Source organism: Chenopodium album, chromosome 7 (genome assembly GCF_948465745.1).
Source record: "Chenopodium album chromosome 7, dcCheAlbu1.1, whole genome shotgun sequence".
NCBI classification, from domain to species: Eukaryota; Viridiplantae; Streptophyta; class Magnoliopsida; order Caryophyllales; family Amaranthaceae; genus Chenopodium; species Chenopodium album.
In genome coordinates, this window is record NC_137840.1 from 69,091,191 (window position 1) to 69,103,905 (window position 12,715).

The 12,715-nt window shown below is 37.1% G+C and overlaps 2 protein-coding genes across 6 annotated transcripts; one reads left to right on the forward strand and one right to left on the reverse strand.

Annotated features, from left to right (window-relative positions):
- Positions 1-332: 332 nt before the first annotated feature.
- LOC145639305 (uncharacterized) lies at positions 333-4,991 on the reverse strand. Of its 3 annotated transcripts, none has more exons than XM_081690513.1 (9): positions 4,666-4,991; positions 3,048-3,244; positions 2,876-2,964; positions 2,743-2,785; positions 2,525-2,581; positions 2,366-2,420; positions 1,092-1,153; positions 714-859; positions 333-624 (listed from the first exon to the last, which is right to left on the reverse strand). In XM_081690513.1, the coding sequence occupies exons 2-8, from the start codon at positions 3,189-3,191 to the stop codon at positions 734-736; spliced, it is 576 nt and encodes a 191-aa protein (XP_081546639.1). In that variant the 5' UTR covers positions 3,192-3,244; positions 4,666-4,991; the 3' UTR covers positions 333-624; positions 714-733. The 3 variants fall into 3 exon arrangements, with proteins under 3 accessions (XP_081546639.1, XP_081546637.1, XP_081546638.1); XM_081690511.1 differs by having other exon boundaries at positions 2,873-2,964; XM_081690512.1 differs by having other exon boundaries at positions 2,873-2,964; positions 3,048-3,346.
- A 704-nt stretch (positions 4,992-5,695) lies between these two features.
- LOC145638235 (uncharacterized) lies at positions 5,696-8,828 on the forward strand. Of its 3 annotated transcripts, none has more exons than XM_081689200.1 (8): positions 5,696-5,869; positions 6,437-6,508; positions 6,622-6,699; positions 6,810-7,499; positions 7,583-7,723; positions 7,810-7,980; positions 8,071-8,346; positions 8,478-8,828. In XM_081689200.1, exons 1-8 carry the CDS (start codon positions 5,849-5,851, stop codon positions 8,580-8,582), a joined length of 1,554 nt encoding a protein of 517 aa, XP_081545326.1. In that variant the 5' UTR covers positions 5,696-5,848; the 3' UTR covers positions 8,583-8,828. The 3 variants fall into 3 exon arrangements, with proteins under 3 accessions (XP_081545326.1, XP_081545325.1, XP_081545327.1); XM_081689199.1 differs by having other exon boundaries at positions 5,699-5,869; positions 8,469-8,828; XM_081689201.1 differs by having other exon boundaries at positions 5,700-5,869; positions 6,437-6,516; positions 8,469-8,828.
- Positions 8,829-12,715: the final 3,887 nt, after the last annotated feature.

Below are 12,715 nucleotides of genomic sequence, written 5' to 3' on the forward strand. Positions count from 1 at the left end.
GTCGGATAATCTGTTAAAGTCGGACATTTGTCGGAGTCGGATTTTTTTCTCGGATTTTTTTGTAGGATCCGACTCCGGCCCTCCTCCGACTCGGAGTCGGATTATTTTAACGGAGTCGAACTCGAATTACTTTTTTCTCGGACTCGGAGCGGATATTTTACCTCGGATCGGGGCGGAGTAGGGTCGGATCCGGACTAGATTGTCATTCCTAATAATACAGCTCAAATGCCTCCATCAGGGCTAACTATATTACTACAATCCTTTGGTCTCCTGGTTATTCTCACCAAACACTGCAAATTTCAGAGATCGCTAACAACTACTTGAGATTAGAATAACACTACCAAATAAGAAATTCAATTACTATAAGAATGATGAGAAAGAAAGAAAGGATAATGAAGACAGAGACTAACATCAGAACTGTCATGACCAATCAACTCCAAATTCATCAAAAGTTCCCGAGAATTTCTCTACATTTCTTCTACTATTTACTTCTATACTATCTTCAATGAGAACGAAGGGCAAGACCAAATAGGCAAAAATTGCTTGCCAGAAGCATGGAAGATGAGAAAAAGGTCCAGGATTTCCAAAAGGTCCACGATTTCCACAATGGTTACAAAATGATACCTGCAATGTCAAGAGGCATCACAGAAAAGAATAAATCATTGTTTATGGATGGTGATACTGCAGATTATATGGCTTTGGGGTAAATGTACCTTGACTGCAATAATTTAGTTCACTTCACAACAGATAAAACATGACCATTTTTTAGAAAAGGTGAACCGGAAGGAGCTGTGAGGCCAAGATCCTGCATTACTTTCAATCTCCGAGCACTACCATCAGGCTTTTTTGGAGTGTAATCCTGAAACATCAACCATAGAGGTAAACAAATGTGACCTTACAGTTAAATTCAAGAAACGCTCAAATCTATTGAATACAGTGCCAGAATTTATCAAAGAACTTGTCAGGTTAAGTCTCTTATAGTTTCTCCATAGCTGTAAATTTGGTTAACAGATCAATCATCATCTATACAAAGTTAACAACTCATGATCAGTTGTCTGAAAGAAAATACAAGTAGACAGAAATGTACTTACATCGTGCTCTTCAAATCCTCTTTTATAAGATACTGGAGTTTCCTTGTGTACACTGTCATTTCCTGCATTTGTTTTCCATGTATTGATATCTATCAATCTCTAACATAGAATATAAAGCTTTTCCAAAACAAATTAACATGCAGTATGTCAAAGTTATTATGGACACAACATGTCACAGTATATCAACTAATAAATGCAATCTCGAGGAATCATGACAGTGCTCATTTGTTTCACATAAAAACACGTTTGCAAACAATGAAGCATTCATGATTGTCAATTTGTCAGGAGTATGTGGTTCTCTTTCTAATATGAGACATTATACAAACATTAGATAGACCCCCCTACTCCCCTTCAAGCCAACTACGAATCTTCAGAACTCTAAGCTGCTGAAAAGAATTTTCTAATACATAATGAAAACTTGTGCATGTTATCTCAGCATTTTGTCTTGTCATTAATCACTTATCTCAGTGCTGCTCAATATTTACTCTCAATAATGGCAGACATGCAAATTGCATCCCAACCAAGCATTTGACAAAATCTAAAAAATAGTTCACTCGATTATTTGGAATTATGGGATTAAGGCTTTGATTGAGTGATTGAATTGTCTGGAATTATGGACAACAAACGAAAGATGAACATTAAAAATAAAAATTGATAAATAATTAAACTGTAGTGATTTCACTCTGTTCACGACAATCTAGAGATGCTAATAGAAAATGATTGTCAGGAAACGTTTGTATCCTTTTAACTTTTACATATATAGATAGATACTATACTCAGCTAAGACATCTTTAATTGCTCACATTAACTACAAATATAAAATAACATACCCTTGGGAACTTGGATAGCCTCAAGGTGAGCAAACTTTCTAGAAAAGCTCACTTGACTAAAAAAACCATTTTGAGTCTGAACAACCACCACCACTATAACAAATCTTGCAGTGCTCTTTCAAGCCAAAACCAATATTTTACAATGTTTGCCCAACTAATACCAAAGTGAATTACCAAATCTAACAGTCATTTCATACAGAATATTACATAACATTGTTTCTGGCAATAATTCGACATTTCTTTTCAGGCAATACTAAAACTACAGCTCAACAAACAAATTGGCCAAACAACACAACCCAAAGCAAACCCTTAACATCTGACGCTGCATGACACGTGACATGTAAGCTGACTCCAAACATCAAACCTCTCCTACCCTAAAAAACAAGAAAAGAAAATATGGGGAAAAAATTCAACAAGGAACAGTCAATTACAGATTCAGCTTACCTTTGGCCTTGACTCTCCGTGTGTTGGTTTTCCCAGCTTGTAATTCAGAAAGGTCCTATTATCATATTTAGTTGATGAAATAATTCAATTTAGGCAAAACATATACTCCTGTCTGATAAATTTTACCTAAACAGGCATAAAAAAAACAGATAAAATTACCTGATCCAAAGCCTTCTTAAAAATCTCCCTATGAGTACTGTTATTTCGCTTTAGTAACTGAGCGAAAAACAATCAACACAGAAGTGAACAAAATCGTCAATGCCTTAAGTGACATATGGTGGTTACTATCTAATAGTCAAGATGTAAAACGATAAATTAAGGGGATCAAAAAGCTATTAACTTTAAGCCTTTAACAAAGATTAGGAATTGAAACTCACATTATTAAACTCCAAGAGACTTTTCACAGGGTCCATGTACAGGCTGCAACCAGTCAAATGGGGGTTTAATAATAAAAGTTTCATGAAAAGCTCAACAGAAAACTGAAAGTCAAGAAAAAAAATTACTAACTACTTATATGTTCCATATAGGCGCACAAGAACTTCACCACTTTTGCCCTTGCGAGGTTTAGCATTATCACTTACTGCATTCCCATCCATAATCTATTTCAAAGGCGTGTAGAAGTAGAAATTAGCCTGACAATCATGGAAAATTACAAAAAAGAAATTGAGACAAGCAAATGTACCTGCGCAGGCCACCATGAAGTTCCACGGAGCTTGATCCACGTTACATCTCCTGGTCTGAACTCAGCACAGGACTGTTTATCTAGAACTCCATCCTTTCCCCTTCCATCATGTCCCTTACCATTTGCAAGACCTCCCTTTCCCATTTTTAAACTTAGTATGCAAAATTACTGAGCTAGACAAACCTACACACAATACACTTGAAAGTGCGAGCCCTCAATGACCTTGAATTTATAAGGAATAGCACCCAAGAGAAATGTTTAATTAAGCACGTTACTAAACTGGTCTTTTAAGAGAGCCCCTACACTCCAGACAAATCATATTAGCATTAACAGATGCTATCCAATAAAATATATAAATGAAACAACAAAACATCAAAAGGTTAAAGAAAATACTACACTGTAGCATTTATTAAGTGACTATAAAGCTCTCAAGGGACTTCAAACTTATTAAAAAAAATTGTCAACGAGCACAAAAAAGAAAAACTATTATAAAAAATGACTGTAAACATAAGCACAGGATTGTAAGATATTTATGTCATACACCAAAATGACACCACTATGAATACACGGTAATCATTCCACTCGCCAACACTAAAAAAAAATTAAAAAATCTAAAACTGGGAAAGAAGTAAGGGACAATTTCAACATTTTTAATGCTCAGTTAGGGGAAGCAAACTTCCCTAAAAAACTTGAACCCCAACCCAAAAGAATCTACTCGTTATCAAACAAAAGTGGTGCAAGGATCTACCAAATTCCCAAGCATTAAACAATTAAGCTCAAGATTTCTTGGTCTCTTTTAAATTTAAACTCCATTATCTACATTGATCCTATCAACTAGGAAAAACGAGAAGCTAGCTAAAATATGGCAAAACCAACAAAACCCCAATTGATTATACTATACGTTGACCATTCATAAGGCCACCTAATAGGCTAATAGTTTAAGTTAGGAATGGTAACACACATTTCCTTGATATGGTATTGAACTACTAATATTCCTGCCTAGCAAATTGCTAGAAGTTTTGGCCTTTGATCAGCACACGAAAAAGGATCGACTCGCCAGGCTCGGACTGGATCCCGGGAAGAGAATGGCTATGATCCCCCCTGCCATCCCTCAACCGCCTCCAAATTCAATTTAAAAGACAACCCTTCCCCCTTCTTTCTCCTTTTTAAACAACATGTACACTAAAATTTACACTCACTCCCAATGAATAGGCCAAGTTTCCAGAAACATCTAATCAAAGCTAGAAACTTTTAATGAATTGGCACAATTAGTACAAACTATCAACAAAAATGCTTCAAAATACAGAACACAAATACACACGCGCGCAAAACTTTCCTCGTTCGGACATTTCGTAGCAGACAAAATCAACTCAACCCACAATCACATAATACAGGACCAGTAAAAGGTACAAAAAAAATTGATGAAAGCAGAAAATAACCAGCAATTCAGCATAAAACTACAACAATTGATTTATAAAATAACCCCATAACAAGCTTTTTCACATCTTTCTAGCAGAAACAGTGAATTTGAGTATAAAATTATATGCAAACATGAAAATCAGCCAAAAAACAAAAACCCCAGATACATTTTGCAAGAATTGAAGAAAAGGGTGCTTACCAAAGGAAGAAAAACCAGCAGATGAAAGTGCCCAAATGAAGAGAGAGAAAAAGGGGGTGAATTTAATTTTAATTTTAATTTTAATTAATTAATTAAGGGGGGAAGAAGCATTGAAGAAGGGAATCTTGAAGGTAGTGAGAGTGTGAAAAGGCGTGGTGTTTTGTTGTTGAGAAGTGAGAAAATGGAGGGTTTTCAGATTAGTGATTACTAGCAGAGTAAGGAAGCTCTCTGCTGAGTGCTGACATTGACATTCCCAGTGAATTGTCTCATCGCGGCATTATTTCATTCGGACTAGAATCGGAGAAACTAGTCACTGTTTATGCTAGTCTTGATAATACTGACTAGTATTCGATTGATCAGTGTACTTCTTACCTAATTTATTTAGTGCTATTACGAAGTACACTGGATAAGACTGACCCGTACTTGATTATTCGCTCGTACAACACTAGATAAGAAAGGCTTATAGAATTACTTGGTTATTCAATTTTATTACACCACAAAGGAATGACTCGTACTTAATTACTCAGTCTTATTTAAGTCATATTACACGGGAATATAAAAAAAAAGCTTTTTTTTTAGAAATGTAATTTAGAAATAAAATAAGGTTGTTTAGTCCAAAAAAAACTACTCGATATATTAGTATGAATATCGTTGACATGAATAGCTTTTAAAAATTTCCGAAATACAAGAAAAACAAAAGAAAACGGAAAGAAATCAAACATCGATCAAAGATATTACTAAAAAAGAAGCTAAAAATGAAAAGAATTTACAATAAATAAACATTTATTACAGTGGTTTGCTCGTGAATTGTTGATAAATTCTCAAATTATTACTAAAAAAGAAGTATATTAAAGAGGAAATTCAAGTTTATAACAGGGATAAACTTGAAATGTTTATCCTGGGGTAGGAAGGTCATTTTCTTACCCAGGTGAAGGGTAACTTTGGGAATAAGAGTATGAAAGTAGTTCACGGGCGCAACTCCCCGTTAACGATTTATTGTTTGTGGGACCCATAGCATTTAACCATGGTTAAGCATTTTCGCATCCAGATTCATTTGCTGAACACTGAAGAATTGGGGACGAGCTATTGAATGAGCTCAAAGAAATGAATTAATTCGTATAACTGGTGCCTTAATCCGATTGCAAATATTTGCACGCCCTTTTACTTCAAACTTCACCGGCTAATGGCGAATGCGAGCGAACAGGTTCGTGTTATTGTCTTACTGTCGAATTTGCTGATTTTTTATTTTTATCAATCAATTATTATAATTTTGGGGTTTTCATGGTGTTTTGTGTTCTTCAAATTTTGGTATGATGGCTGCATGTTGATTGAAAATCGATTGCTAAGTCTTAATTGTTAACTGCGAATTGATTGATTAGAAATTGAATGCGGAAATGTAAAAATTATCGAATTTTCTGATTGTTGATTTTTATCATGCAATTATAAAAATTTTGAGTTGGGGTTTTCATCTTGTGTTGTGTTCTTTAAATTTTGGTATGATGTCTGCATATTGATTGAAAATCGATTGCCTAGTCTTAATTGTTAACTGCGAAATGATTGATTGCAGTTTGTAAAAATTGTAATCCCCGACCGTTCGAAATTGGGTTCGACTTGAGGATAAAGTAGCGTCTTGTTTGAATAAGATGCATTTGTCGAATTACCTCGATTTTAGTATTGTTATGGACATGTTGAATGTATAGTGGTAACCCTTTCTTTGTGAAGTAGCTACAATCAGTGTGTCCTTAAGAACACCATGTGCTATTTTGTGTAGGCTCGAGATGCAAAGGTTTCAGGCACTGACTTTCGCTATCGAAAATTCCAATTAGTTCCAGGGCTATTCCAGGTATATATGTAAGTTATGTGCCATCTGCATGTTTAAGTTATGTTTGATAACGTTCCAGTGATGGTTTTAGCATGTATTTAATTAAGACAGTGCTGTGTTTCCTGCTCTTGTAGGATAATGAGTTGTCTGTTGGCGGTTTTGTCAAAAAAAATCAGGTTGTTCTTTCAGAACGGAGGAGACGGTGTAGTCGGGTAAAGTTGCAAACGATGCTGTATATTCTTGAATCAGTGGTTGTGGATGTATGTTCTAGAATCATTGTTTGTTGTTGTGCCATTAGTAATTGTTTTATTATTGTTTCCAGCCTCCTAACTTGACCTGTCGAATTGAGACTTTTGGGAGGATACTTCAGAGATTTGATTGTAGACGGCGTGGCTGGGTTAAAGAGATGGGTTTTAGTGGGTTGTTGAGTATCCCTGTTGACTTGCAACTTCCTAGGCAGATAGGCTATTGGCTAATGTCGCGCATAGATCCTATATCCCGGAAATTAATAGGATGTGATGGCAAAGATTTTTTTTTTTCGAAGAATCAGGTGCAGTGGGTACTTGGTATACCCAATGGTGGTCTCCCTGTTCCTAGCTACAAAACTATGAATTTGGATGAGAGGGAAAGAGTTGAGGCAATACTTCGAAAGTATGGTAAGTCAATGCAGAGCAAATCTTCGAGGTATTGTGATCGTGTTTATTACTCTAAGAGTATTGCTGTTGATTCTAAGGTAATGGATTTGTTAGAGGGTGTTTGGGGTGAGGATCAGGAAGAAGAATTTAAGACTCTTTTTCTGATAGTATCTCTTCATATGGTGTTGTGTCCAACACAGTCACCTCGACTATCAGTTGACTTGATTCCCGCTCTTGCTTGTGGCATGAACTGTTCAAGCTATGATTGGTGTGGTCTTGTGATTGATTGCTTGATGGAATCGATTTCCAGTTTCGCATGCCGGTTTTATGGTTCTGGTTTTGCTGTTGGATGTGGTGGGTGTTCTATATTTGTTGTGGTATGTATTCGTTTTCCATACAGTTCCTTGCTTGTTTTTAAAGAATACCTTAATGCCTATTATAACACAATTATTTGGTGCAGTTATTCTACCTGGACAGGTTGAACCGGAACCCTGTAGATTGGGGAGTGTTTCCTCGTATTAAAGTCTGGAGTATGAAGCTAATCCGCAGTGCATGTAGGGCTGATCAAATGACCCCGAATGGAGACTACGGAAAACTGGGGGTGGGTGTTTGTTTCCAGTCGGTAATAGTTAATTTACATGTAGTACTTTTGATTAAGTTTATTATGTTGATGTTTCGTGACTGCAGATGTTAGATGTCGCGTACGGTGAGCAGCATCCAAGGTGTGCTAGAGACATGGAAGCCCCAGTATCGAATGAACAGGATGCGTATGTTTCATCTTCGAGGTTACGAAAGAGGAGGCGAGCAACGACTGAGAAAACTCCCTTCATGCGAAAGCTTGATAAGGCAAACTCTGTGGTATGGGCACGGATATTGATTCTTGTTACAATGTTTTTCATCTGATATCTGTTTATACCTTTAATTGGAAATATGCCAATATGTTTCTAGGGTCAAGCTGATGATAGCATCATTTACTCGGGTTCTTTTTTATGCCATCGATTCAATGCATTGATAGTGCGGTTGCATGATGCTCATCCCATCATTGATCGGTGTGAAATAACAGTGTTCTTTCCCAACTGTTTAAAGAAGGTTGTTTTCATAACATCGGCCGCAAACTATATTTCCTTTAAACCGTCTGCCATCTTCATATCTCTAAGCCGTTACGAGGCAATCGTTTTGAAGTCGGGGTTTCATTCAATTACTTTAGCAGAGCTAATGCAGGAGGTATTGAGTGTTCTCTACACATCATAATCTTTCTCCGTCTATTCTGCTGGTTCTTGTGTGATGGTATGGATTGCATCTTTTATCACCTATGTGTAATTGGTCTGTTTGATAATTTGATGTAGATTGGACAGGTTCCGTCTTTGGTAAGATTGCTACAGTTTTATTCAAGCCGGTGTAATGCAGGGGCGTATTGGAGGATCAGGCAAATAAGTAACATCCCCTTAAGACGTAAGTAAATACAGTGGCAAGTTATCAGATGGTGTTGATTATAGTTTGCCTGTCATAAGAATCCAGTAGTTGTCTGGACTGTTTCAAATAATATCTGTTTTCTCTAGACATGTTCTGCGTATGTGTTAAGCATTTTTTCGTCTAATCAATTAGTATGTGTTTCTTTAGACATGTTGTGCGTTTGAGTGTGAAATATAGCCTTCACATGTGGTTTTATGTTATGGAATTCCTGTTTAAAAGAAAAAAATCATACAGCCATACGTGTTTTTGTTGGCCCATTTCATATATTCAACAACAAAGTTTGGGCTAGCAAAGCCCAATATTTTAGTACATAATTGTTACACAATGCACTTTAAAATAAAACCCACTTACAAAAGGCCACTATTGTTAGCCCAATGGTTTAAAGAGCCACCTTCAATTACAAACTAGTAAATTACTAAAGTACACCCTAAAGGCTAACACTAGGTTTTCCTACACATAGTTCCCAATTCATGTTCCCAATTCATATAGTCAATAACTTGGAATTCTTACACTTAGGCATATAGTTCCCATGTAGCTGAATCTGTACTCTGCTGTATGATTTCGAAGTTGAATGATTTGTTGAATGATATAATCACCAACCCACCAAGTACTCCAACCTTTGATCTCCCACCTACCCTTTGTGTGTGAACCTGTTGACAGATTAGTCGAGCCATGTGGATGGACACTCGGGTTTCTAGCAGCACAATCACATCTGGCAACTGCATCTCTAACAATAGCGCTAGATTAGGTAAGAAACTTTCACGAGCCATATCCCTACAATTCCATATTACAAATGTAGGCTGAGATTTAAGTCCCTTTTCACTCGTCGCGGAAACCGTTAACCGTATACTAGTTTTTCTACCATCTAACGGGTTGTTAGACAGCCATGTACCTGTCATCTCCATCAGTGTAAACTGAGTGCCCCATTCAGTTGTACACATCTTTAAGGTGTTACTATAACTGTTAGTAACAAAGGAATGTTGCCCCATCTTCAAGCAACACCTTTCAATTACACTAGAAATTTCTGAAGGTGGGTCTACTAATTCCTTGATAGACCTTGGGATTAAGTGTTGCACACCTATGCCTTTTGAACCACCCTCTTGTAACAGATATTTCCGGACTAGGGTCTTCAATGCAGCTGGCAATAGAGCCAAATCAGAGAGGTCTGGCAAGTGTGCAAGGTACACCTTGTTGTCTCTTGTTATGATGACCATGTTGAGTGGAGTACTACCACTTGCAATCCAACGAGCCACTTCCTTAGCATCGACCACCTTCAGATCCAGTGTTCCATCTGCATGTAATAGCGGGCTTCTAATTTTAGCTATGAGACCTTTACCCAGCTTGGTACAACCGATAACCGGATGCTCTGTAGATGTCATAGGCCGTAATTCTTCGGTGTTGACAAGAATGATTCGATTTGGTTTCACTCTTTTATTGTGTATAAGAGAGCTGTTATCGTGAAATGTAGGGTGTTTGTTACGTTTTAAGGGTGAAATTGTGGATGCATGAATTTGAATTGGATATTCTTCCATAGCTTATTGTTATGAGAAATGATAGTGACACTAGAATACTGAGAATGTTAGTGTTTGTCATTTGTTTTTATATGCTGAAATGAGGCGGGAATTCTTTCAATGTTTTGGCGCCAAATTAATTTTCCATTTGTTTCTCTGAACTCAGAAATTGAATAATGCTTGGGGCCCGCCTTTACTACTTTACCATGACCAAGTAATATTTCTTATATTTTTAAAACTATGAAACAAGTACGAGATTAACTAATACATGGAAGACATCTAAGCATGAAATTTAATTACATCCTGCTAACAAGAAGACTAATTAAAAGCATCCATTCAGTTGCTGTAATACTAAGTATAATCTCCTCAAACATATGGTTAGTAACACACTTGAGGGTGTTAATACAACTCCAGCTGCACTCATTGCCACTAATCACCTCGTCTGCGTGGTTGCGGATGTAACCTTTAACTAGGCTGCCAACAATGTGTCAATTAATATTAATCGAGGCACACTAGATATATAAAGTAACAGATTTGTTGATTACCAAGACCGTTAATGAGAGGATATTTCCGTAAAGAGTTGCTTGTCGGTGGGTGAAAAACGGTTCAACCCTGTTATCCCAAGCTAATAACACTCCGCCCAAGTTACAATCAGCTCCGAAGGACTCGACTCTGTACAGGCCACCCATTGTGTCCTTGACCCGCTCGATCCAGTTTTCGGCAGTCCTTGCATCAGTCATCATAATGATCATGGGCTCGAAACTTCTACGGAGTCGGTTGAAATTTTCTTCAAAAGAAGGCCTATGCACACATCTAGCATTCCATACAACTACAATAGCCCCCCTTGGAAATTTCTTCATGTTACATTATGTATCTGCAATCTCAGAACTGATATTAACTTTGTAATATCGTGATTTACTTGCCACTGAAATCTGAGATTCAACAAGCAAGGTCGCAACAGACAAGTTTGCTTTGATCTCCAAGACATGAACACCATGTTTATTAGCCCCAAAGAATATATCACGCGGTTGAACGGGCATGGAAAACACAGGTAATTCTTCCGGGTTTATTATTATTTTCATATCGAACACCAGGACCAGTTCTTTAGGGATATACTCAGGACTTGTGTGGCATTGAAGATTACAGAACCACCTCATGAAAACCACTACACCCTTATGCAAGTACGCTTCGCAGTCGGATATGTTTGGCATATAAGCTGGCCTGACATCGTTCGGCCCGGTTTTCATAGCTTTAAATGGAAAAACATACCTAGGCCCGCGATTAGGCCTGCATAGCGAAACGTGCAGTGTGTTTAGATCCATCTTATTTGCAATATCATCCACGTCTGTTTCATGGTAGTAGTATTCAATGTTGTTGAATTTCATTTCAGGCTCCGAAGTTGCTAGGACCGTTTTCAAGTAGGTTGTTGGTTGATTAGGGTGGAATGAAACACGGTTAGGGTTGGAACTTGACAACTGTAGGCTCATCAGCTGTGTGTATATTGAAGAAGGGATTGTATCCATTGTTGCGGTTGTGGGTTAAAATTTTGTCTAACAAGAGGACTGGGTTTAAGTCAAGCTTCCCTCTAATGTCAAAATTGCTTTATAAACAAAATGTATAGGTAGAGTATGTGTAGTTACATCAGCTTCCCACTGTTGGAGCAATTGATTCCCGAACACACAGAGAATCATATATTTTGTACAGTCTGCAAGCAATATCCCACCCCTTTTCTATTATTCAATGGTCATATCCTATTTTCATGCTTGGAATAGTATTTACGGACACGTCATAAGAGTAAGACAAACTATTAATATACCAATTCAAATCAATATGAAATTATATTTTATGCAGACTAATAATTCATCAATCTTCGTACATTTGCTAATTACTCATAATTAACTAGTCAACAATTTTAAAATAATGAGGAAATGTCACGTATTAGTCAAAGTCAACAACTTCATAAACCAACATACTTAACACATGTTCAGCCGCAATGGGAAGTATCCTCCCCAATTAATTACACAACACATACTAATTTAAGGAGTTTGAAATTAACAAAAGCACACAGTACATTAATTGTTCTAGGAAAGGATAGAAAGGTCTAAGTTGATTTAACAACCACTTAACACATTAATCTAAAATATTACATTAGCGCAAATCCTCTAATACACAGCAGCAACTTCGAGTTACCCACTGTTGTTACTCTACCACCACCAACTCCTCAGATACTAAGCGCCCTCCCCCTTATTTTCCTGCCCAGCCTGCATATGCAATAGTTCAATTAATAGTCAATTTTCACTCTGTAAATTTAATTAGAGGAAATTCAAAATATAATAAATAAAACAACTTGCCTTAATTGATGCCATAACACGGAGCGGACAAGTAGGGGTAGCTGATAACATAATTTCCTTGTTGAACGATCGGGTGTTATCCCACATCACAATGGAACCACCCATAAGACCAACACTATCGTCCATGGACCATTCCAGGGGATCTCCTAGCTCAGTCATGTACTTCTTGGAATTTTTTTCAGTCACTCGAACCTCAGTCACAATTACTACCACTGGCTTATGAATTGATATAAGTTTTGCAAAGTTTTTTTCAAAGGA

Bases quoted from the DNA above. Each gene is read 5' to 3' on its own strand.
- LOC145639305 (XM_081690511.1), bottom strand. From the start codon at position 3,191: ATGGGAAAGGGAGGTCTTGCAAATGGTAAGGGACATGATGGAAGGGGA. The intron at 2,965-3,047 runs GTACATTTGCTT...CCTTTGAAATAG, and splicing joins CTTCATGGTGGCCTGCGCAG to ATTATGGATGGGAATGCAGT. The intron at 2,582-2,742 runs GTGAGTTTCAAT...TTTTTCGCTCAG, and splicing joins GTCTCTTGGAGTTTAATAAT to TTACTAAAGCGAAATAACAG.
- LOC145638235 (XM_081689199.1), top strand. From the start codon at position 5,849: ATGGCGAATGCGAGCGAACAG. The intron at 6,509-6,621 runs GTATATATGTAA...CTGCTCTTGTAG, and splicing joins TAGTTCCAGGGCTATTCCAG to GATAATGAGTTGTCTGTTGG. The intron at 7,981-8,070 runs GTATGGGCACGG...ATATGTTTCTAG, and splicing joins TTGATAAGGCAAACTCTGTG to GGTCAAGCTGATGATAGCAT.